This window comes from Zychaea mexicana (assembly GCF_025766255.1).
Source record: "Zychaea mexicana strain RSA 1403 chromosome Unknown BDB00scaffold_49, whole genome shotgun sequence".
NCBI classification, from domain to species: domain Eukaryota; kingdom Fungi; phylum Mucoromycota; class Mucoromycetes; order Mucorales; family Lichtheimiaceae; genus Zychaea; species Zychaea mexicana.
In genome coordinates this window covers 79,153-101,994 of record NW_026516712.1, presented here as the reverse complement: position 1 = coordinate 101,994, position 22,842 = coordinate 79,153, and the positions used below count along the sequence as shown (strand labels likewise).

At 42.1% G+C, this 22,842-nt stretch overlaps 11 protein-coding genes across 11 annotated transcripts; 7 read left to right on the top strand and 4 right to left on the bottom strand.

Annotated features, from left to right (window-relative positions):
- Positions 1–298: 298 nt before the first annotated feature.
- BDB00DRAFT_829088 (Cupredoxin) lies at positions 299–3,224 on the bottom strand. Its single transcript, XM_053123911.1, has 10 exons — positions 3,184–3,224; positions 2,703–3,079; positions 2,485–2,628; positions 2,309–2,390; positions 2,132–2,231; positions 1,965–2,045; positions 1,731–1,879; positions 1,493–1,652; positions 1,007–1,372; positions 299–897 (listed from the first exon to the last, which is right to left on the bottom strand). The coding sequence occupies exons 2-10, from the start codon at positions 3,065–3,067 to the stop codon at positions 467–469; spliced, it is 1,878 nt and encodes a 625-aa protein (XP_052978533.1). The 5' UTR covers positions 3,068–3,079; positions 3,184–3,224; the 3' UTR covers positions 299–466.
- A 141-nt stretch (positions 3,225–3,365) lies between these two features.
- BDB00DRAFT_929820 (Cupredoxin) lies at positions 3,366–6,374 on the bottom strand. The gene is made up of 9 exons (XM_053128981.1): positions 6,010–6,374; positions 5,762–5,905; positions 5,600–5,681; positions 5,404–5,503; positions 5,243–5,323; positions 4,970–5,118; positions 4,712–4,871; positions 4,243–4,608; positions 3,366–4,142 (listed from the first exon to the last, which is right to left on the bottom strand). The coding sequence occupies exons 1-9, from the start codon at positions 6,159–6,161 to the stop codon at positions 3,721–3,723; spliced, it is 1,656 nt and encodes a 551-aa protein (XP_052978532.1). The 5' UTR covers positions 6,162–6,374; the 3' UTR covers positions 3,366–3,720.
- Positions 6,375–6,662: 288 nt separating this feature from the next.
- Positions 6,663–10,305, top strand: BDB00DRAFT_910483 (uncharacterized protein; the record flags this gene model as incomplete). The annotated part of the gene is made up of 10 exons (XM_053128657.1): positions 6,663–6,865; positions 7,018–7,056; positions 7,162–7,267; positions 7,407–8,252; positions 8,339–8,681; positions 8,802–8,996; positions 9,070–9,112; positions 9,216–9,469; positions 9,578–9,841; positions 10,067–10,305. Coding segments are annotated over 10 exons (2,532 nt in total), but the record flags the coding sequence as incomplete, so codon positions are not given.
- Positions 10,306–10,602: 297 nt separating this feature from the next.
- On the bottom strand, positions 10,603–10,883 carry BDB00DRAFT_829080 (uncharacterized protein). The gene has a single exon (XM_053123910.1). The coding sequence runs from the start codon at positions 10,870–10,872 to the stop codon at positions 10,633–10,635; it is 240 nt and encodes a 79-aa protein (XP_052978530.1). The 5' UTR covers positions 10,873–10,883; the 3' UTR covers positions 10,603–10,632.
- Positions 10,884–11,270: 387 nt separating this feature from the next.
- BDB00DRAFT_439852 (uncharacterized protein) lies at positions 11,271–12,039 on the top strand. Its single transcript, XM_053117398.1, has 2 exons — positions 11,271–11,518; positions 11,607–12,039. Exons 1-2 carry the CDS (start codon positions 11,371–11,373, stop codon positions 11,924–11,926), a joined length of 468 nt encoding a protein of 155 aa, XP_052978529.1. The 5' UTR covers positions 11,271–11,370; the 3' UTR covers positions 11,927–12,039.
- BDB00DRAFT_723667 (kinase-like domain-containing protein) lies at positions 12,026–13,780 on the top strand (the record flags this gene model as incomplete). The annotated part of the gene is made up of 5 exons (XM_053118216.1): positions 12,026–12,403; positions 12,496–12,746; positions 12,865–13,107; positions 13,238–13,479; positions 13,662–13,780. Coding segments are annotated over 5 exons (1,233 nt in total), but the record flags the coding sequence as incomplete, so codon positions are not given.
- Positions 13,781–17,042: 3,262 nt separating this feature from the next.
- BDB00DRAFT_829077 (uncharacterized protein) lies at positions 17,043–17,857 on the top strand. The gene has a single exon (XM_053123909.1). The coding sequence runs from the start codon at positions 17,533–17,535 to the stop codon at positions 17,794–17,796; it is 264 nt and encodes an 87-aa protein (XP_052978527.1). The 5' UTR covers positions 17,043–17,532; the 3' UTR covers positions 17,797–17,857.
- Positions 17,844–18,426, top strand: BDB00DRAFT_829075 (uncharacterized protein; the record flags this gene model as incomplete). Its single annotated transcript, XM_053123908.1, has 1 exon — positions 17,844–18,426. A coding segment is annotated over exon 1 (275 nt), but the record flags the coding sequence as incomplete, so codon positions are not given.
- Positions 18,420–19,251, bottom strand: BDB00DRAFT_439798 (uncharacterized protein). Its single transcript, XM_053117397.1, has 5 exons — positions 19,151–19,251; positions 19,037–19,068; positions 18,905–18,961; positions 18,742–18,825; positions 18,420–18,641 (listed from the first exon to the last, which is right to left on the bottom strand). Exons 1-5 carry the CDS (start codon positions 19,216–19,218, stop codon positions 18,460–18,462), a joined length of 423 nt encoding a protein of 140 aa, XP_052978525.1. The 5' UTR covers positions 19,219–19,251; the 3' UTR covers positions 18,420–18,459.
- A 218-nt stretch (positions 19,252–19,469) lies between these two features.
- On the top strand, positions 19,470–20,601 carry BDB00DRAFT_829071 (acyl-CoA N-acyltransferase). The gene is made up of 6 exons (XM_053123907.1): positions 19,470–19,600; positions 19,674–19,698; positions 19,781–19,871; positions 19,975–20,107; positions 20,186–20,322; positions 20,421–20,601. Exons 1-6 carry the CDS (start codon positions 19,548–19,550, stop codon positions 20,519–20,521), a joined length of 540 nt encoding a protein of 179 aa, XP_052978524.1. The 5' UTR covers positions 19,470–19,547; the 3' UTR covers positions 20,522–20,601.
- A 172-nt stretch (positions 20,602–20,773) lies between these two features.
- BDB00DRAFT_883504 (PCI domain-containing protein) lies at positions 20,774–22,811 on the top strand (the record flags this gene model as incomplete). The annotated part of the gene is made up of 9 exons (XM_053128239.1): positions 20,774–20,973; positions 21,065–21,147; positions 21,273–21,568; positions 21,687–21,911; positions 22,006–22,150; positions 22,241–22,397; positions 22,479–22,569; positions 22,643–22,711; positions 22,794–22,811. 9 exons carry the CDS (start codon positions 20,774–20,776, stop codon positions 22,809–22,811), a joined length of 1,284 nt encoding a protein of 427 aa, XP_052978523.1.
- Between the last annotated feature and the right edge of the window lie 31 nt (positions 22,812–22,842).

Here is a 22,842-nt window from a genome sequence, read left to right as displayed (position 1 = left end):
CAACATCCACAATTGAAGACACTCCGTATGGGCAGGCTGCGTATGACATTGAATGATATGAAGCGTACCGACAAATGTGAAGCTTTGAAAGACGTAGATTTCTGGTGGATGCGTAGTGATATAGAGGAAGCTGATGCACGGGAAGCCCTGACGCCGGATGTAGCTCTACGGTCCTATAAGTACGTAGTGATTAAAACTATATAGTGTGCAATACTGTAGACATGAGATTCTCACTGTCGTACTCCCTTTTTAAAAAAACGATGTGCACGAGAATTAAAGTTTTCTTAAGATTCAAAACCCTTTATCGATTTTGACTGTGGATATCTTACAATACAAATATGGAGTGACAATATTTTATATAACACTTCAAACCTATGTATATCAACGAATCAGCATATTTATAAGTTACTACACGCTATTACGCACTTTGATAGATGTTGTACGTGCATCGATAAAAATAAGTAAACTATTCATCTTCATCGTCCTCTGGTGGAATAAGCGGTTTATCTTTGGGAAGATAAATACCAGATGGAGCACCAGAAACATCCAAATTCATTTTACCGGCTGCGTTTCCAGAAGCAAACTTGCCTTGCTGGCGACACTGTTCAGCCAGAATTGGATCGACAGACATTCTCTGTTGTGCCTGCTCCGGTGCTTCGATTAACACGACACCCATGCCGGAAAAGAAATGCCAGTCAATGTGACAATGGAAAAGCCAGGTTCCTGGGTTATCCGCTCGGTAGCGCAGCACTGCGAATCCGTGCCCTTGAACCCGGATTGTATCTCGGTATACCGGCTTGTCCAAATTCCACTTTCCAACCCTATTTACGCCATCATACCACTGTCGTTCTTTGGTGCTTCGAGCGACTACTTGGAACTTGTGCCCATGCATATGAACTTGGTACATTAATGAAGCGGTTATGTTAGCGCTTCCATTATTATACACATTTTAAATTTTATGGGCTTCTGCAATTGTGTGACGCAGGCGCTTGTAATTACAACTTACACGGATGTGCATCTTCATCGTAGTTGTTGACAACCAGTTCGATCATGTCCAAATGCCTAGTGACGTACGCGTTGCCCTGAGGTCCATACACCTTACTGTTGTTAGCTAATGCTCCCATCGTAAGCTCAGTGAATAATGAAGGTGTCGGCGAGTGGATAAATGGGACACGGTTGATCATGCCACGATTCAATCCATCGGTAACCATCTGCTGCTCTACAGTCATATTAAGTATGGCATCTGGCTCGATTGCTTTGGTATTATCCAACGATCGTAAGTTGAAGTCGTCAAATACGCTTTTGAGACCGATATCTTCACTTGGCGCAAAGCTCTTATGAGATTCATCATAAAAGATGCGAGCAGTTAAATCTGATAACAATGATACCAAGTTATTAAAATCATGATGCTGTGTTCACGTTGTAGTATTATAATGCTTTTTGTAGTGAAAAGCATACACGCAAAAGTTGCATATCATGTCACATTACTTACTAAGTTGAAGATCATCTGGAATATCATCAAGTTGCGTAGCATCCATATCAGCGTGAATCAGATAATTCAGATCAGTCGTCTCTTTAGCCTTAACAAGTATGGACATACGCTGAGCAGCAGTAAGATAGATGCTCTTTGCGCGATAAGGCTCGGTGTATGCCTTTTTGTTTTTGTAAAATACTTTAGTTCCGGAAACAAGAGAATAACCGTGTTTCTATATCACATATCATACACCTACCCCATCTACTTCAATTATATCAAACTCATGACCATCAATACTGAAATAGTATGTGATGAATCCGCTGATGTTGATAACCCGGAGACGATACGTTTTTCCAGGTTTAAAATGGTACGAAGGATCCAATCGGTCGCCAATAAGACCCGATTCTAACCATACGTTGATATGTAATTTGTTTCAATCCAGCTTGTATGGTATCTCAAAGATAAAAAAAATTGTTGCTGTTGAACTTACGAGGAATAGGCTCGTCGGCATCTGGGTTTTCCTTGCTCAGAAACCATTTTGCATTGGAGCGCGAATCGTTATGGTACCAATCTATTATTTAATAATAGCGATAACGTGTGGGTCAAAGTAAGTAATCGGAGACTGTTGAATACTATTATTACCGGTAGGCGTCTTACCTGAGAGTGTAATAATCATCTCTTCATCGTATTGATTTCGGTATGGATCCTTAGGATCACGAATAATCAATGGTGTTCTCAGCCCATCCAAGTATTGCGCCTCAAAATTTAAATTTCGCAGTTACTTAATTATGCAAAGAATAACATGCATGAAAGTTTGCAAATGAAATCGGTTACCTGCACATGGCTGTGGATCCAATACGTCCCGACCTGTTTTATCTTGTACTCGTAAGTACGTAATGCGCCTGGTGGAATACCACTAAATGTGAAGGAGCATGATCAGATTGTGCTTAACCGATTCCATACATTAAGGCTTTACTGCACCTAGATATAGTTAATGTGCGCGTACGTACCATTCTGTTACTAAATATGCACCATCTTGTTGTGCTGTACCATTTTGATACAGGCCATGAGCATGCAATGAAGTTGGCCAGTCTAACGCATTATGAGCATGAATAACCACTGTATCACCGAGCTGAGCCTCTACAATAGGTGGCCTGAAGCTTTCTTAGAAATATTCTCTTTACGAAAGGCACAAACAAGAGAATGCTTATCGGGTTCTTTAACATACGGCCATTTCCCATTGACACCGATCACTTGACGCTCGAATTTCCCGTCTGGATTTGCCATCGTATAAGTGATATTCCAATTATGCACGATTACATGACCGTCTCCGTTGGTAGTGGTGGTATGATGGGACGATGCGTCATCATCATTTTCGGGAGACAATTGCGTTTCATCCGACAAGCTGTTTGTTGAAAGTGAGAGTTTCAAGACGAAGAAAACGGCGAGCGATGCAAGTATAGTCAGTACAAATCGCGTACATTTTTGTTGTTGCCGCTGTGGCTGGGTTGTCGTTGATGGAAGCGTTGACGATCGATCGTTATCATCATGATGCTGCTGCTGTTTAAGCAACGGGTCACTGTCCTTTTCCATGATGGACGCTGTCTAAAGGTGTGTTTTGTAAGTAGGTACAGCAAACAACTGCAGTAGCAGAAGCAACAGAATCCTTTCCTAATTAAAAGTTAGCAAGCAACAATAGTTTCTCTTACCCTGCTTTTCTTCGGTAAAATAAAAGGAAATGGAAAAGGCGACTCAAAATTCTTCTCTTGCTCTCCAATGTTTGGGTTTCTGCCGGGTGAAATCCACGCGTTAAGTTACCTAAAAAAGAAACTGTAACCAAAAAGCGAAAAAATAAAAAAAAAATGGCTCGATCGCTCTTTTTCTTTTTCCTCGCTTATCTGATGTTTTATGAGTATATATAGAGTTATCAAATTTTCTTTGTCATCGGCTTCGCTGAATCGTTTCAGTTGGATTTTTTGCGTAGATGTGTTTTTTGAAGTGACTGATTAGGAAAGAGTTTCAAGAATTTGAAACTTAGATTGATGATGATCTACTTTTAGGCTAAAATGCAATAGTTTGGTAAGTGCTCCAATTGGGGAAGTATCTGAGCTCTATTTCTAACAAGTGAGGCAACGTATGTCAGCAAAATGTTTAATAACATAGTGCATTTTTTTATTGAAAGAAGATTGAGGAAAGGGAAAAGAATATACTGGATAGCATACTGTAAATATCAGATCGAAGACAGGTTAAGAATCATCTGGTGTAAGCAATGGCTTATCCTTTGGGAGATATATTCCAGAGGGCGCGCCCGCAAGATCCAGACCTTCCTTACCAGCAGCGTTTCCGGAAGCGAATAGACCTTGCTGGATGCATTGTTGGGCCAACTTGGGATCAATTGGCATTGATTGTTGTGCTTGGTCAGGATTCTCGACCATCACAACACCCATACCCGACAAGAAATGCCAGTCGATATGGCAGTGGAAAAGCCATGTGCCTGGGTTGTCTGAGCGGTAGCGGATCACCGCAAAGCCGTATCCCTGGACACGAATCGTATCACGCTGGACAGGGCTCTCTGTGTTCCATTTGCCGACCTTGTTGACGCCATCATACCACTGGTTCTGCTCTGTGCTGCGAGCAACAATTTGAAACTTGTGGCCATGCAAATGGACTGAAAAAGCGTGCATAGAACAATTTATCAGCTGTTACTCACAAAGGAGCCGAAACCATGATATGTAATATAAGAACAAATGTATAGATTTTTAACTCACATGGATGAGCATCACCGTCAAAGTTGTTAACAACTATTTCGACCATGTCCAAATGCTTCGTAATATATGCATTGCCTTGAGGACCGTAAACCCTGGCGTCGTTGGCGAGCTCTCCAGTTGTAAGCTCAGTGAAGAGCGTAGGCGTCGGCGAGCCAATGAAAGGAATGCGGTTGACCATACCACGGTTCAGTCCGTCAGTGGTGAATTGTTGCTCGATCGTTATGTTGTATTGTGAGTCAGGATCAACAGCATTCATATTCCAAAACGATCGCAAATTGAAGTCATCAAATTTGCTCTTGATAGCAATATCCTCACTGGGTGCAAACTTATCGTGCGATCGATCGTAGTATATAGGGGCAGTATAATCTGAAATATGGCACAGCCATGTTAGAAAAGGTTTAAGGGAAGAATAGCATATTTTTGTCTATATAGCGAGAGTTTATATAAATGTTCTACTACAGATACTTACTAACTTGGAGATCTTTGGGAGGGTCGTCCATTTGGGTGTAATCCATGTCAAAGTGCATGTTGTAGTTCAGATTGGTGCTTTCTTTAGCCTTGACAAGGATCGACATGCGCTGGGCAACAGATAGGTATACGTTCTTAGCGTTATAAGGGTGAGTGTATTCCTAAAATTTGAGAAATGATTGGCTTGTTATTAGCACCTGAAAGAGCCTCTTCCTCATATCATGCTAGTTTGAATTCACTAAAACGAAATGCAACTTACACCATCGACCTCAATGATATCAAAGTCATGACCATCAATGCTAAAGTAGAAAGTTAAAAAGCCGCTCATGTTGATCACTCGCAAACGGTATGTCTTTCCGGGCTCAAATGAATAGCTTGGATTTTGTTGATCCCCAATAACGGCAGATTCTATATAATCGACGAGAAATAATCAAGTAAATTAATCAAAAAGCCACATGATACATGTTTCTCATAGTTACTGATAACTGTAGTTGCTGCCTCGACAGTAAGCATCAAGCGAAATGTAACTTACGCGGAATAGGCTCATCGGCATCAGGATTTGCAGTGCTAAGGAACCAAGCAGCATTGATACGCGAATCGTTGTGGTACCAGTCTATATAGTAAACATTGAGAGACATGTGAGATGTAAGTTGTCAAATTTCTGATTTGACATTGCTTTTCTTGTGTACATACCAGAAACAGTGACGGTGATGTCCTCATCATATTTCCCTTGATAAGGATCTTCTGTGTTGTGTATAATGAATGGTGTGCGTAGGCCATCCATGTATTGTCCCTACATTTAATATGTTTTTTTACGGTGAGCATCAATTTCAATGAAAGTTTTTTATGATAGATAAAAATGCTAGCTCTAAAATACAACGAAGCTTACCATGACGTGACTATGAATCCAATAAGTACCGGATTGATCGAGATGATATTCATAGGTGCGGCTATCTCCAGGTGGGATACCACTAATATGTCATTACAAAAATCGATTTTAGTGACTTTTATATAAATTTCTCATCCTCGTTACTCATGATGTATAACTTACCATTCTGTAACGAAGGGTGCACCGTCTTGATCAACCGTTCCATTTTGGTGTAGCCCATGAGCGTGCAAGCTGGTGACCCAGTCCAAAGAGTTGTGCGCATTGATTCGTACAATATCACCAGTGTTGGCCTCAATGGGAGGGATACTATGTACATGGTGCAAATTTAGAAGGATAGCCAGATTTACACAAGTTTAAAACTTGGTTTCTGTTTCCATTCACTAACAGATATAGATGTTCTAGCAACTTACGGCCACTTTCCGTTCACACCAACGACTTGGCGTTCCATCAAACCGTCGGGATTCGCGGTAGTGTATGTAATGTCCCAATCCAATTCGACTATTTTGGACTGGGCGACTGTTAACATGGCCGCCAGACCAGCGAGAGCGTGCTTCCAATGCATTTTTTCCTTGATCAGTGGATAAGAAAAAACGCTTTAGATTTATCAAAGGGACCGTATATTGCTAAGATTTATATATGCAATCTTTTTTCTTTTGCATGTTTGTGTTGATGCATAACAATTTTCCGTTTGTTTACTTTAATAACGGAAGTATCAAAGCTCCGGAATCCTGGATTTGTAGTTTTCTTCCAATGAGGCTCCGATTCACCACCGATATTACATACAGTAGTAGCCTAAAATGAAGTAGTATTAGGTTCAATATATATTAACCTGTGTTGATAGGCTGTCAGTTACCGAGCATGTAGGTAGCACGCTGAAGCGTCCCCAAACCACACGTGGCTCGTGCAACAGATTTTATAAATCCAAGATGGATATCTGCGATGTGACGTTTTAATGCAAGGCGCTTATGCATAACCTCTGCTGTTATTTGATTTTTTAGCCCTCTTTCTCTTCCCCCCCCTTTTTTTTTCTTCTTGCTCCCTTTAACATACAGAAAAATAATCCATGTCTTCTGAAGGAGGAGGAGAGCAGCGACCACAGCACATTAGCGGTTTTCCCTTCTTGGATATAGGCAATGGAGGCTTTGAAAACGTACCCGGCACATCATCCTACAGCGCTCGAAATCAAAGCGGGCTTACGACGCAGTTGATCGTTTGCGCCGGTACAGGCTTACTATGCTTTCTTACGTTTTGTATTTTACGTACCAGGTACCCTGAAAACTGAATGTTTTTCAATCGATCTCTACGCGCCTATTTTCTCTCTTTTTACTATCACCAGATTCCCCTGCTAGTGAATACGATAACCGAGTTCATTTATTTTACTTGTTACTAATCGAAACAATGCTCTTACGGTAACTCAGATGGACAGTTATATTTGCACCGCGGATGAATATGAAAAGGTTGGTAAAAACAAAGTCCCAGTCGTCTAGTTGAAATTATGATAGCAGTTATAATGCTTAAAGATAAAAACAATAACTAACTGGGGGCTGTTCGATCTCATGTAGACACAAGCCAAAAGCGTTACCAAATTCCCTTTTTGGCTGGATCATCCCTTTAATAAAAGTCGATGAACAAGAAATCATGGATACCGTCGGTCTTGACGCTGTTGTTGTAAAGTATCATATCAGCAGACACGTATACGGCGTTTGATAAAGAAAGAACCAAAATAAGGGAAATCCGCAGATACACAAACAAAAGGAAAATCCATCACTCACACGTAATACAAACAATTCGCTATGTGTAATACTAGATGTTGCAATTCATCGCTATGGCCATTAAGCTATTCAGCATATGCTCGTTCTTTGGCATTGCTACCCTGGTACCTATCAGCGTCACTACCGGAAACGTTACCAACAGCGCCACCAACGTGACGTCGGGACAAATGGATCAACTAGCAATCACCGTTTTACAAGACGAATCGCCATTCTTGATCGCCTATCTGTTTTTCACCTACTTTTTCTGCTTCTTGACGTTTTTCTTTTTGAACCAAAACTTTCGATCCTTTGTCGCAAACCGATCCGAGTACCTGTTGCGGATGTCAAAAACATTATCGTGTCGTACAGTGGTTGTAACGGGCATCCCACGGCCCCTGCGCTCGGATGCCAAACTGGAAGAGTACTACAACAATCTCGGTATCGGCACAGTTGACTCCGCCGAGATAGTACGCCATATTCCAAAACTGCGTACATTGTTGAGGAAACGAGCTCACGCATTGCAGAAATTGGAGGAAGCATATGTCCAATATTGGGGCAATCCGTGCAAGATTCCGGCGTACGACCCAGACCGGATTTTGGATGACGCACACTTGTTCCAACGCGTGGAGCAGCAGGCAGCGGCTATCACAGAGAAGAAGCAGCAGCAGGAGCATAACAATGCAACATTTTTACTCGGCACCCAGTTTAGCGGCAAAAAGTCTCGACGACCGCAAATCAGAACTGGGTTTCTGGGTCTGTTTGGCAAAAAGGTGGATGCAATCGAATATTACACTGAAGAGTTTGAGCAGTTGGATTTAAAGGCATTGGAAGCCCGGAGCAAATCTGAAAACTATGAAATGACCAATGTTGGCTTTGTCACGTTCAAGAACATGTCCAGCTCGGTAAGGTCGCGGTTTTTGTTTGCTTGGATACTGTTGCGTACCAAACACTACCTTTCTCCATTACTAATACCATGGGCTGTATAAAGCTTATTGCTTCACAAATTGCAATCAATCCCGAGCCATTCAACTGTCGAACAGCAATGGCATACGAACCACGAGACGTACTGTGGAAAAGCGTTACGGTTAGAGGACGTGAACGATTAGTCCGGGAATTTCTGGTGTGGACAGTAACGCTCCTGCTTTCCTTTTTCTGGATCGTCCCTATCTCGGCGTTTTCAACCCTTACAAGTCTCGAGACGATTGACCATGTATTTCCGAAACTGGGGGCTGCAGCCCAAGATTCCGTATTTGTGCAAAATTTGCTTCAGGGTCTTGTACCGACCATCGCAGTTAATATTTTTATGGCTATTTTGCCCTTGATTTTCGATGGTAATATAGATGTGCCTTTTACACTCTTTTTTTCTCAAATTTGGACAGCAACAAACAGCAATGATATACATGTGAAAAGTGCTAACAACGATAGTCTACGATTTTGAAAAATGAACATAGCCTTGGGTATAGTGCAAGGGCTACGCTCACGCAGTGCTATTGCTGATGCAACCTTTAGCAAATACTTTTTCTTCCTCATGTTCAACGTGCTACTGGTCTTTACTATTGCAAGCACCATTAGCAAGACTGTTGAGCAATTGATAAACCATCCAGCAGAAATTGCCAACGTACTTGGCACAACCCTACCGGCTGTATGTAATCAAAGGTGCTAAAGAAAACTAAGGTAGAGAAACCGTACTGATTTGGAACATTTGAAATATTTAGGTAGCACCTTTCTTTATCAATTATACTTTGCTCCAAGGGATGCTCTTGTAAGTGCTTTGATATCATCTGTCCATTTGCTCCTTGGAAAAAAAGAAAGAGAAGATGTGTAGAGCATCTAATCTGATGAATGCGTAAATTGAATAATAATAGAATGCCACTGAGTCTGCTTATGTTTGGTTCTTTGATTATCCGAGGATATACCCATCTATTTTGTTGCAAGACGCCTCGTGATCATGCTACCAACCGTGCACCATGGTCATTCAACTATGGAACTGGGTACCCGCCGCCCCTGCTTATCTTTATAATTGTTCTGGAATACTCAACAATCTCGCCGATTATTTTGCTGTTTGGCACTATATACTTTTGTATAACCTATGTGGTATACAAGTACCAGTTTTTATATGGTAAAGATCGCTCGGTAGAAGAAGACAGAGTAGAACGAATGAGTATCGCCATGATACTAGTATGGATAGAAAGAGACAGAGAACTAAGCTACACCCTTGTTTGCGCAGTTTATTTCCGTCCTTATGACGCCATCGGATCTGCTTGGACAATGGTGTTTCCACGGGTCATTGTTGGCATGCTATTATTCCAGATTACCATGGCCGGCCTCTTTGTGCTGAAGAAGTACATCACTCTGGCTATACTGTGTATTCCCCTCATGATCATGACCATATTGTTCAAGCTTACCATGGATGCTGCGTTTCAAAAGAACAGTCGGAACTTGCCCATGGCAACATTACGGGAAGATATGAATACTCTACCGACCATTATCAGTACGGATGCAAAGCAAAAGATCAAGGATGACGATGACATCAACAACGAAGAGTGCGGTAGCAGTGATTCGGATACGGTACCACTTGACGAAGAAGATCGAAATGCAAATCAGCAACAGCAGCAATGCGAGGGTAGTCGAAGCGAAAACGCTGGGAGCAGCAATAGTAGCGAGAATGATACCAGCAACCGAGAGCAAGCTAAAGGTCGATGGCGACTCGCTACAGCATTTACCATGTCCGGTTCATTTACTAAATCATCTACGCAAAGTCCAAAACATCGACATCACCGACGAGTGGTACTTGACGAAGACGACTATGAAGCGATTCCGGATCACCATACAGACTATCGCCAACCACCGATGCTGCTAAACCCTGGTGTGCTTGACACTGGACTGAAACGCTATGGCAACCCGGCCCTGATTGGTGTGCTACCCCAGCTTTGGTTACCGATTAAAGATGGCGAGCAGCATAAACCACTGGCACCATCAAAACGACTTTCAAGCAGTCATCTAGCAATTAAAGCACCAGGACATAGTGCCAATGATCTAGCCAGGCTATTGCGACGAGCCGAGTCAGCAAGGAAAAAGCATGTAGGAATACTAGATCATCATCATTTTGTGAGTGACAACAATACGGTTACGGTGATAACATCGTCAGCATCAGCATCAAGTGGCGGAAATGGAAGTGGTGCCCTAGTTACTAGCAACAATAGTGGTAGTAATAAGAATCATAGCAATAATAATAATGAAGAACAACAACAACAACAACAACACCGACGACGCTCCTCTGGATTACTGCGACGCATCCTGTTTCGACCTTCGGGAACAGCTGACAGTCTGGGGTCGATCAAGGAGGCGAGCGTGTCTCAAGAACATATTTTGCAGGACATGGATGACGATCTGCGAATCAGAGAGGAACTGCATTTGGCGCCCATGCATCGGGCTTACGACGAAACACAGGGTGGCAGCAGCAGCAGTAGCAGCAGCAACAACAACAACAGTGGCATGCAAGTACCCGATGAGCAAGAACATCAGCAACAAGCACAACATTTATTCCCACCACCTCATTACTATTAAAGACGGATCTGATAACAGTAACTTGCTTTAATTGTGTCGTATGTAAATCTGATAAAGTGGGATGTAAGAAAGAGAATATGCACAATAATCTTGATCATCAACACAAAAAAGAGCCTGGTCCAAAAGGGTAAAGTGGGGTTATTAGCAATACGTATTATTAAAAGTTTACAAATGCGCGGTGTAAATGTAAGAAGACAAGGCTTAAATTCTTTCTGGAGATTGCACAGAATGATGCGACATGTGCGTGAGGGTGCTGATCATCCTCCATCCCAAATACTTTAATTTTCTTACATGTTACCGATATGGTAAACCGAAAACAGGCTTTTTTTGTGTGCGTGTGTTTGCGTATGCCCCATCGCTATCCCATTTCTTTCTTTCTTTCTTTCTCTTCCCTTTCTCTCTTTTTTTTGCTGCTCTTTCTCTTTCTCTTCTTCTATTGTAAATAACATATTAATGTATACCTACCCTTCCAAGCAACACCAGTATTATACAGCAGCCTTGGCAGGTCCCGGAAGTGGCGAAATGCCGCCATTGCAGACAACATCTCGACACCGAGGAAGCGAATCACTCACATCAAGAACTAGCACTCGTTCAAGAAAAGGTACTCTACTTCTTCCGTATAATCGCCTTCATTTCGAACCTTCCAAGTTGTTTCAAAACTTAACTTTTTAACCTCTTTTTTTTTAAAGAGCGGCAGCCACAACAGCAGCAGCTGCAAGGACGCATGGACGGCGACCACCCAGGTTGGGACTCAGACACCGAGCTTGATCAGGCACAAGTCCGAGAAGCCACCATCGTTTATCGTCCCGTGCCAACAACGATCAGAACCACGCCATACTATTCAACTCTTGTTGAGCCTACATTGTCCTTGGGTGAACAATGGCCACAGCACTCACCACGTGGTTTTCAAAAGGTGATTCCGGGCCAAAAGCGTAAAGTTCGCTCATCTCCACTTTCCCCGTCCTCAACGTCTAGTCCATCTTCCTCCGATCAGGTATCTACAAATTAATTAAAGCAGACACACAGAGTAGATACCACACGCTTAGCAGCACTGGATCTATTTGGTATAGAGAGTAAACTGACTCTCTTTGTTAAAAATTATAACAAGATCAAGCCATTGCATGCACTGACGGTCCGAATTTCCGAGACATTTCAACGGTGCGACTCGAAATATTGCTTTGATGGCAACAAGACGAATCCTAAGCGAGTATTGACCAAGCCAAGCAAACCAGCCATGAATGATGGTTACGACAATGAAAATTGCGACTACATACTACGAGTCAATGATGTGCTGGGAGACGAAAAGGATTATCAGTATCGCGTAATTGACATGCTGGGCCAAGGCACCTTTGGTCAAGTCGTTAAATGTGTACGCATAAGCACGGGCCAGTTGTACTCAGTTAAAGTTATCAAAAATAAGCGTGCATATCGGATACAAAGCCGTATGGAGGTTGAGATATTGAAACAGGCAGGTAACAACAACTCAGTAGAGCGAGTAGGTTTAATGACCTTGATCATTTTTGCTTATATTAAATTGACTTTTTCCTCCCTTCATCATCTCTACTACAGCTGAGTCAGAAACTCGGAGCGGACGATAGCAATCATGTATTGCAGTTAGAGCATACGTTTAATTACAAAAACCATCTATGTTTGGTGTTTGAGCTCTTGTCGTTCAATCTCTACGAGCTCATCAAACAGAACAATTACAAGGGGCTCTCATTGAATCTGGTGCGCGTGTTCGCATTGCAGTTATTGGACTCGTTAGTATTGTTAAAGAAGGCACGGATCATTCATTGCGATCTCAAACCGGAGAACGTGCTTCTTAAAAGGTAAGAGACAATGCGATATCCATGACGACGATGGATTGTAGGGGAAGATAATCCATGGATGAAGAGATTTGGCGTAGATCATACTTACAGATGATGACTGTGTATCTGTTATAATTAGCGTCAAATCACCCACAATCAAAGTAATTGATTTTGGATCCGCGTGCCATGAATCCAACCATGTATATACTTATATTCAGTCTCGGTTTTATCGATCACCGGAAATCTTGCTCGGATTGCCATATACTTCGGCCATCGACATGTGGTCACTAGGGTGTATTGTTGCAGAGTTATTCATCGGCATCCCTTTGTTTCCGGGAAGTTCAGAATATAATCAGTTGTTTCGAATTGTGGAGATGCTAGGGTAAGTAAATAGTATAAGGGGTGGCGATAGATTAAGAGAAAGGGCAAAAATTGTGATGATAGTTCTTGGCAACTCCTTCCCCGCCCCTTGTCCATCTCATCAAATTATCCTTTTTGCATATCTGTAATAGACAACCGTCTCAGGACATGCTGGACCAAGGCAAGACCGCATCAAATTTTTATAACCGGGAGACACTTCCGAACGGGAAACACGTTTTTAGGATGAAGAGTCGCGAACAATATGGCCGAGAGCAGCATAAAAACGAGTTACCCAGCAAAAAATATCTTCCACAGACGGAGTTACCTGCACTGATCCTCGAATACAATAATCGATCTCGATCATCGTCATCTCGGAACAACAATAGCACTACTAGTAACCCTGCATCAACGAGCGTGGATGATCAAGAAAGGCAACGAGGTAACGTAATGAGAATTAGGCAAGGGCACAGACACCCACACGATAGCACACTTACTTTTTTTGGATCTGGTTGCAGAATGCGGATTCAAGCACACAACTAAACAGGAAAATTAACCCACTTTTGGCAAATTTCTTAGATCTCCAGATGCGCCATGCTTTAATTAATTTTCTGGAAGGCCTGCTCCAGCTCAATCCATTGAAACGATGGAGTCCATTGGAAGCTCGCTATCATCCCTTCATCACTGGCGAGCCTTACCTCGAGCCCTATAATCCTGACATCCATATGAAGAGTGCCATGCAGTCACACAAGATCTCGGCAGCAGCCACTACTGCTGCTGGGACAGAACCCTCATCTTCACAAACACAGCAAACGCAGCAGCAACCACAGCCGACTGATGGCGTGATGGAACAGGTTACGGAAAACACGCTATTGTCCTTAGAAGCTGCTGCCTCGGCTGTGGCAGCGAGACGACAGGGCCAGGATAAACATATACCTTCGAACATGGCCCCACCACAACCAATACCAACAGCTACTACACGAGCTCGAGCCCAGTCATTGGGGATACAGACTGCACCCACACATATTCAAAAGCTGGCTCAAGATATGCAAGCACAAACTATTGATGAGCAACAAAACGGAAGCAGTAGTAGTAGCAATGCCACCGCTACGAATGGGCGACATGTTCGACCTCACAACGAGAATAATAATAGTAGCAGTAACCCACCGACCATGATTGCCCAGCGACAACAACGTGCACGTTCTCAAGGTAACCTTGTCGGTCTTTTATCTCCACAAGCACCTTTACGTGATCAACAGCAGCAGCAACAGCATCAGCAATTGGTGGACGCTACCGCGCAAGGATCTGACAGCAACAGCAGTTTAGAAAAGCATACAGTATACAGCACCGGAGCGGAGGTCATGCCGCCGGATTCCGCATCACGTAAAGTCAAGATTGCACCCAAGGTCAGAGTATGCTATGGATCAAGAGATTCCTTCCGTATGCCAGATGAAGTGCATGGAGACAGACGCAACCATAGCAACGGCGATTTACATCAGGCAATATCTCAAGGTTCTTCGTCGTCGTCCACGCGTTTGGCAGCAGATGGTGATGGCTGGATGATAGACCAGTCTTCAACAGTAATGCGGCCAGCGACAGGTCGTATGGCACATGCTGGTGAGGCTGCTGGTGGATTGTTGATGATGCGACAAGAAAAATCTGGGAGTGGCAGCCATTTGTCGCTACCTAGTGCACCATCCGTATCCAATGGTGGCAAGCGTGTTGCACAAGCTTTCAAACGTCGAACCATGATGGGTGGTACTGGAAGTGCCAATATGTAGCATCAGCTTTTCTACTCTGTCGAGCTAATTTTTTGTTCTTTTACTCTTATATAAATACACACACCATTTTGCTCCATGAAGTACGTTTTGAAACTTATTTTAAACATATCATATTCACATTTCCTCTACTTATATGATTCATGTGTTGTACTGTATATGCTACGCTAACTAAGCCATGAAGTACATAACATGCCTACTTTTGCAATATGCGCTCGTGATTGTATATAAGTGATCACATCATCTAATATACAAATTACGATATGAGATGATTTTTCTGAATTTCTGAGTGATATGTGGTACTCTTGGTGAGGCCAATGTACTCATCTTCACCGCTTTCTGTAGTAGCTATTTTATAGCTGCTTACTTTACTACCTGTGTCGATTGCCTAAATAATAGCTTTTTGGTAGACTATAATCATATCCTAAATAAGACATAACGTATATGTAGCGCATCATTTTGCCATACCCGTACGCAGCAAATATATATCGCGAATGCAAAATGATACAGTCTGTGTTTCTGTTCTCTATAGTAATACGAATGTTATTTTATTATTCCATTGCCTCTCACTAACCCAATATGTATGATGGTGTCATCATATGCATTCTCACTTCGGAGTTACCAGCAGTATGTACGCATCCGTCATGTATAATATTGTGTTCAATAGGATCCAAAAGAAACCCTAAATAAGGAGCTATCGTTAGGTTCGTGATGCAACAATATACCATCCAACGTTATCATTTATCATACATGACGAAGTCCAAAATAGGTTTTAATGATGGACATTTCAGAGCAGTGTAATACGAGTTCCACAACCACGGTATCTAAAAAAATTCATATTACCTATGCATATATGACAAGGTTTCTAAGAAGGTTTTTGCACAAGTATCACGTGATCACGAAGCAGCAATAATGCAAACGGCTAAAAGTATATGCCGTTGTCATTCTTAAACATATAGCAGCTTCTAATGAACGCATTTTTGTTATTATATTATGCACATATACATAATTTAACAGTACACCGACACTATTTCTATAGATCTACATATGGAATATGACAGTATGTGTATGTCAAACAAAATTACCCTTTTCTTGGTAGTCCAGCTATATGTGGACATATGTCACCCTCACAAGAGATGCGGTGCTTCGATTTTGTAAGACACATTATGTGGCTATTGAGCAGATTTGCAGATCACACCTTTCTGGCACGCTCTTTTAAAGCGGCAAACACATACTTAAACCTGACTGGGTCATAGCGCACGAGAGGTATTTGGTTTTCCTTTACGTTGGTTCGGATCTAAAAGTGTCTCCGGGAGCAGCAGTGTACCTGTGCGACACGGAGGACAAGAAAACTTTTTTAAGAAGCATAAAACATTCCGCTATACTATAGCTTTGTTGTTAATGGTTTTTATATCGGTAATGTCATGTGCGACTACTGCAGATTGTGTTTATTTGACCAGCAGACAACATTATACGCCTTTTTGGAATCAAAAGATCCTGTCGCTACTAAAAATCCCTTAGCTACTGATATTTAGAATAAAAGGTATTAGAGATTTCCGTCAGACCTGGGCTAATAGCATGAGTTGTTTGCAGATTTGCTTTTTGCATGACGATAATAAAGAAGCAGGATGAACGAGGGAGGGGCTTGCGCGAGCGCAAATGACAGAGATAATGATCTGCGGGGTCCCACTTGGTGGTGGATAATTTGCATGAGACGATTTTCATATTACCAGAATGGCGCAGTAAACGGGCCTGATGATAGTAGCCCAGCGAAACAGGGTGGCCTTGATCAGAGAGAAAGGTGTTATGGCCGTCAAGTTCTGTCCCTTCTTCTGTCTCTTTCTCTTGGGAAAGCAATCCTCGCGACAAACGGGCCGATTTGGGGATTACACGCTCGTAAAAGAGTGTAGGCGCGCGGGGATCCAATAATCGTAGCCATGGCATCAATGACGTGATTGGCAATGTGGATGTCGCATTGATTGCCCTGTAGATACGGATGGTTATTCGCTAGTCTTGCTCCCAATATTTTTTTTAAAGTACAGTGCACTTGCTATTAAAAGAGTGAGCATAAAGATCGCCGCCTTTTTTCGTGGTCGAACAAGACAGTTATCAGATGACGTTTTTGGAAGTATATACTTGCGTTCTTGTTGTTGTGTCGCTCCGATGTCGTCCCATGGACTGGCTTCCAGGAGCACATATATTTATATTGTTGCCACTCGCCTTTCTTGTTTGTTTTTCACTTTGAAGTTTACGACTTACTCTGGGCTTCCTTTTTTCGCTCCAGTTGTTATTGTGTGTATTTTATTTTATTTGCTGTATTATATAATTCAAGGTAACTTGCCATTGTCTAGTGGTTTCTTTTTCTTCGGTTTCTTCCCCTTTTTCTTTCCGCTTCCTCACTCTTTCTTAAGTCTTTCTCACTCTCACACTCTCGTTACATTCATCATTTTAAAGAAACCCGTTTTTAAAAGAACACCTATAGAATAATTGTATGAATCAATCGCCTCAATAAGCGATGCAATCCCAATCTTTTCCGCTAATACCGCCGCTAGCAGAGCAACAACAGCAAGGCGTCGAGTCGTTGAACCTGCTATTGGATCCTATTTCTTTTCTGACCGAATCAGAGATGCAGCAAGACCTTGATTTCTTTGCCAACACGCAGTTCTCGCACGATGTACCGCCAGCTTCTGTCTTGGACGGTAGCTGTTGCTGGGGTAACGATTGCCATAGTAGTGATAACAGCCATGGAAACGGTAGCAATCTGTATTGCTATCATACGACCAGCAGCGCCATCAGTCATCACCATAGCAACAGCGCGTTATCGTCACCAACGGCAACGACATTATTCTCTGAAACAACGACCGGTCCAGAGGATGATTACCGCCACAGCAAGCCCAAGCATGCTCAAGAGCAGCAACAGCACCAACCAAAGCTAACCAAAGACGATAAACGCAAGCGCAATACAGCTGCAAGCGCTCGCTTTAGGATCAAGAAGAAGATGCGTGAACAGGCACTCCAGCGAACTGCTTTTGAGATGACGGAAAAAAGCAAGCGGATGGAGGCTCATATTCAGGACCTGGAGCGTGAAATCAAGTGGCTTAAGGCCTTAGTCGTAGAGAAGAGCGAAGGAGGGTTGGCAAAGCTGGTGAGCGAGCGACCAATTCCAACAGCACGCCAGTACACTCCAGCTCCATATCCGCCAGCAAACAGCATGTCATTGCCACAGCAGGATCTTTTACACAGTCAAGAAGACGACGATGACGATGACTATAACTAGATTCTCTTTCGGCTACATTCTTTGTCCTTACTCTCGTTTCTTACTCTTCTTGGTCTTCTTCTTCTTCAATCTCCATTATTTCATATGTTTCTTTTTCCTTTGACTAACCATATGTCCATCTCTCCCCTTTCAATTCTTCTTTTTCCTTTTCTGAAACCTCTTATTTCTGAACGATGCTATGTTCCCCTTTCTTTTCTTATGGCCAACCCTTTTTCTTTCCTCAAAATATGCTTTACAAAAACTTTTCTTATCCCTTTCCCTTTACACCAGTCTGAACCGAAAAATGTTGTTTTTTATCTTATATTTTTATTTATGTCAAGAATCAATTAGTGTTACGCTCATGACCCGTTGTCTTGAGAAGCAATTGGATGAATGCTTCAAGCTTTGGATCAGCTGCCCGTGCATCTTCTAACTCTTTCTCGGCCTCAGTCGACCGGTCGATCCGTGCGACCCAGTCACGTAACTGAGGGTCCTGAAGATATTTCGCTATGTCGGACGAATGTGCTATTTTATTATTATACATATTGTATGGGTTATCAGCCATAGTTGTTTTTTTCTTTTTGTATATATCTCCTCTCTTTTTAATATATTGCGTTATACATACCTATTGATGTAAGCTGGTTTTCTGTTAAACGACTTGGGTCGTCTTCATCGGCATTTTCTATTGCCAACTGCTTTCTTTCACCACCTATCAAAAGATAATGTAATACACGTCCTTTAGTAACTCCTGCTAAAGAGACACGAACTACAATCCAGAAATCGCGAACCTGCTGAAAAAGATGATGATGTAGGTGCCGTTGCTGGTGCTGGCTGGCACGGTTCTACTAATGTATGTTAAAAGGCTCGGAGATAAGCAGGTTTGCTCAAGTAGTAAGGTAACACGAGAAAGAGCAACTTACACTTGTGATTTTTGAAGCACGCGATCGAGCAACTGATTTTGCACATTGGTTCAGAATGTATTCATTTATTATTTCTCAAGTAAGAATCAAATGGAGATAAATGGCTAAACGTACTATGGTGCTTTGCATGTTGGACATTTGTATTTGCTATCTTGATCGTTACAGATCGCACATAGAACCATATTGTGATAAGTAGTTATGAATAGAGGGAAAAGAAATTTTGTTTCTCAGTCTGCCCTTTTCATTTTTGCTTAATACCTCGTGTACGGATATAAAGCAGCGTGCGTTGATTACATAAGTAAGGCCCTTTGGTATATATGTTTTGGCGAGTATCAATGGTTGCGTTATCTTCATATGTCGTTTATTTCTTGTGTGTGATGTGGGCAAAATCATGCAGTGCCACAGGCTTTCTGCTTGACGTTGAACATCCATATATCAATTTCGTCTGAAAAGCCAGCTTATTATTGGGTTACCCAGCCTTCTTCCTGCACTTGCCGCTCCTCCAAGAATCATGAGCTTACTACGACGATTCAAAGCAACCGATCTTTTTGAATTCAATAATGTGTAAGTCCTCCTCAAATATGTATTTTGCACATGCTTACCATGTTTCCGTCTTGCTTTCTCTTCCACTTTGCAGCAATCTCGATGTTTTGACAGAAACTGTAAGTTAGAGTTTCCCTCGAAAAAAAAGGGCACGCGTTCTTTTGGTTATCTGAGCGACTTATCGTCATTCTTTTGATGTAGTATAACATCTCATTCTATCTGCAATACCTCGCACAATGGCCCGATCTATTCTGTGTACAAATGTCTCCACAGGATCGTCTCATGGGTTATGGTAAGTGAAGGACTACAGATAGCATATATTCCTTTCTTAACCATCACCTTACTTGTTACTCGACGGAAAAAGAACACTGAATGCTAAGTATTTTAAATAATAGTGATGGGTAAGGCTGAAGGTACTGGCAAGAACTGGCACGGGCACGTTACGGCCATCACAGTTGCTCCTGAATATCGTCGATTGGGTTTGGCCGATGGCATGATGAACCTGCTTGAAGAAGTGTCCGAGAAAACGTAAGCAAAAGATGTGATATTCTAGCGTATATTATTGCACTGTTCAAGGAAGACCTTAACATGACTTTCTCAATTTAGATACAATGGATGGTTCGTGGATCTATATGTGCGTGTATCCAATGCAGTGGCCATAGGCATGTATCGTAAATTTGGCTATTCAGTATATCGTCGTGTACGGAACTATTACTCCGGAGCAACAAATGAGGATGCTTATGGTAAGGACTTTTTTGTCTCTTCTAAACCAGTAATTATTATGACGCTTACATGAGGAAAATCATGATCATTTATCGTCTGCTTATATATTCCCAATTAGATATGCGAAAACCGCTAGCCCGAGATAAGATGCGGGAAACGATACGAGAAAATGGAGAAAATGTATATGTCAATCCAGAAGACCTCGATTCATGGCGTTAAGTCAAAAATGGGCAATCTCTAGAAGCCATGTTTGAGAAAAGAAAAACAATAAAAGAAAAAGTGATAAATGCTACCCATCATCATGCCTGTGCAGTACACACTTTTCACTGGCGACCCACTGTCAGCGCCAGTGAGCGGAGATTTCCAAAGACGCGTAATGTTCAAAGGGGTGGAGGGTGGTTACGAACACACCTTTTCTGCGATCCACCGTTTTCTTTTCTATAAATTCAGCTCAACAAATCGATTTTCACCATGGTCACGGCTACACAAAAGAACGCTGAACCACCAACAGAACGTCTCAGACAAGCAGAAGAGTTAAAGAATGCAAAACAGATTGAACAAGCCATTGCCTTGTACAATTCCGTCTTGTCAGAGCAATCCGCGAACGAAGAAGTACTGAAGGAACAAGAATACGCTCTTGTCCATCTCGGACAGCTCTATCGCGACCTTGGGTAAATCTTCAATACCTTGTTTTTTATTTGAGCTGCGTTACCATTTTAAGATTCTAGAAACCTAATCTTGTAAAAAAAATCATATTAATAGTTTGGCTCAGGAACTTGCTGGTTTAATTCGCTCATCGCGTTCCTTTATGGGTTCCATTGCTAAAGCAAAGACAGCCAAGTTGAGCAAGTATCAAAGAAAAAAAGAGAAAGAGAACGGGAGGGATGTTTTATAAAAAGAGAAAGGAAAGGACACTTATATTAGATGTTATGCTAACGCATTATCTATGGAAATACACACACATTTATAGTTCGAACAATGATTGATCATTTCGGCGCCATACCCAACTGCTTGCCACTTCAAATCGACGTATGCAAAGAAACAATTGCCTGGTCTGTGGAGGAAAAGCGTATCTTTCTAAAGCAGTCGTTGGAGACACGCCTCGTTGCACTCTACCTCGATAACAAAATGTACCACGAATCGCTAAGCTTAATCTCCCAGCTGCTCAAGGAGTTGAAGCGTTTGGACGACAAAATGGTGCTGGTTGAAGTTCAGTTGTTGGAAAGCAGAGTATGCCATGCCCTGCGAAATCTGCCTAAAGCAAGAGTAAGTAATGTTCTGATCTAGGTGATGATGATTAAAGTGATGAACGAGGGAGAATAGTTGTGCTTGGATAATATGTGAGCTAATTCGCCTCTGTATGTGTACACGTGAACGATCTTAGGCAGCACTCACATCCGCACGAACGTCGGCCAATGCCATCTATTGTCCACCACTTTTACAAGCTGCTTTGGATATGCAGTCTGGTGTTTTGCATTCCGAGGAGAAGGATTACAAGACTGCGTATTCGTACTTTTTCGAAGCATTTGAAGGATACTCGAGCCAAGATGATAACAAGGCTGTTTTGGCACTAAAGTACATGCTTCTGTGTAAAATCATGCTCAACTTGGTACGATAGCTATCAACCGTTTCTCTTGATTGTATGCAGGAGAGGGAGCGCGATTATAAGTTTGGATAGTCATATTAACGATTGTTCTTTGTAGCCTGAGGATATCCATTCGATTCTTGGCGGCAAGATGGCACTGCGATACTCGGGTGCAGATATCGAGGCAATGAAGGCAGTTGCCAATGCACATCAAAACAGAAACTTGCAAGAATTTGAAACAGCCCTTGCAACCTACACAAATGGTAAGTGACTGAAAAAGGAGTACGGATAGAGATGGATCCAGATAAGTGAAGAGTTCAAGAGAAAACTGACATCTTTTATATATTGATTAGAACTTAACGACGACCCTATCATCCGCACTCAGCTGGCTGCCCTCTATGACACCCTTCTTGAGCAGAACCTTGTCCGCATCATCGAACCATTCTCTCGAGTGGAGATTTCTCATATTGCCGATGTCGTTAAGCTCCCAACACAGCAAGTCGAAAATAAGTATGTACAGTCTAGTGCTGTCAAGTTTCGGAGAAACAGAGAAGTAGGGAATAGATATGCTAACTGAGAGTCGGGTTTTAGGTTATCACAAATGATCCTGGACAAGGCATTCCATGGCATCCTTGACCAAGGAGCAGGATGCTTAATTGTGTTTGATGAACCAGAGGAAGATGTAAGCACTCAGGACATATAAAATATCTCTTTTTAGTTCTGTTGACTATGGTAACTGACTGAGGGATGAATAGAAAACATATGAGACTGCCATCGATACTCTCAAGCAAGTCGATAAAGTTGTTACCAGTTTGTACCAAAAGGTAAAGGCAGAACGAAAGATGCGAAGTTGCAATAGCAAGAGAAAGTATATTGATGGTTTTTATTATTCTTGGTTTCTTTTAGGCTGCAAAGCTTTCTTAATGCTGGAGATTAGGCTGTTGTAGAGGAACAA

Coding starts and splice junctions, on each gene's coding strand:
- BDB00DRAFT_829088 (XM_053123911.1), bottom strand. CDS start 3,067: ATGGAAAAGGACAGTGACCCGTTGCTTAAACAGCAGCAGCATCATGAT. Junction 2,391..2,484: donor GCATATTTAGTAACAGAATG/GTACGTACGCGC, acceptor CTTCACATTTAG/TGGTATTCCACCAGGCGCAT. Junction 2,232..2,308: donor GGATCCACAGCCATGTGCAG/GTAACCGATTTC, acceptor TTAAATTTTGAG/GCGCAATACTTGGATGGGCT.
- BDB00DRAFT_929820 (XM_053128981.1), bottom strand. CDS start 6,161: ATGCATTGGAAGCACGCTCTCGCTGGTCTGGCGGCCATGTTAACAGTC. Junction 5,682..5,761: donor GCACCCTTCGTTACAGAATG/GTAAGTTATACA, acceptor ATGACATATTAG/TGGTATCCCACCTGGAGATA. Junction 4,609..4,711: donor TCCCAAAGATCTCCAAGTTA/GTAAGTATCTGT, acceptor GCCATATTTCAG/ATTATACTGCCCCTATATAC.
- BDB00DRAFT_829080 (XM_053123910.1), bottom strand. CDS start 10,872: ATGTTCTTGCTCATCGGGTACTTGCATGCCACTGTTGTTGTTGTTGCT.
- BDB00DRAFT_439852 (XM_053117398.1), top strand. CDS start 11,371: ATGTATACCTACCCTTCCAAGCAACACCAGTATTATACAGCAGCCTTG. Junction 11,519..11,606: donor TAGCACTCGTTCAAGAAAAG/GTACTCTACTTC, acceptor TTTTTTTTAAAG/AGCGGCAGCCACAACAGCAG.
- BDB00DRAFT_829077 (XM_053123909.1), top strand. CDS start 17,533: ATGTACCGCCAGCTTCTGTCTTGGACGGTAGCTGTTGCTGGGGTAACG.
- BDB00DRAFT_439798 (XM_053117397.1), bottom strand. CDS start 19,218: ATGGTTCTATGTGCGATCTGTAACGATCAAGATAGCAAATACAAATGT. Junction 19,069..19,150: donor CCAACATGCAAAGCACCATA/GTACGTTTAGCC, acceptor GTGCAAAATCAG/TTGCTCGATCGCGTGCTTCA. Junction 18,962..19,036: donor GTGCTTCAAAAATCACAAGT/GTAAGTTGCTCT, acceptor AACATACATTAG/TAGAACCGTGCCAGCCAGCA.
- BDB00DRAFT_829071 (XM_053123907.1), top strand. CDS start 19,548: ATGAGCTTACTACGACGATTCAAAGCAACCGATCTTTTTGAATTCAAT. Junction 19,699..19,780: donor TCGATGTTTTGACAGAAACT/GTAAGTTAGAGT, acceptor CTTTTGATGTAG/TATAACATCTCATTCTATCT. Junction 20,108..20,185: donor GAAGAAGTGTCCGAGAAAAC/GTAAGCAAAAGA, acceptor TTCTCAATTTAG/ATACAATGGATGGTTCGTGG.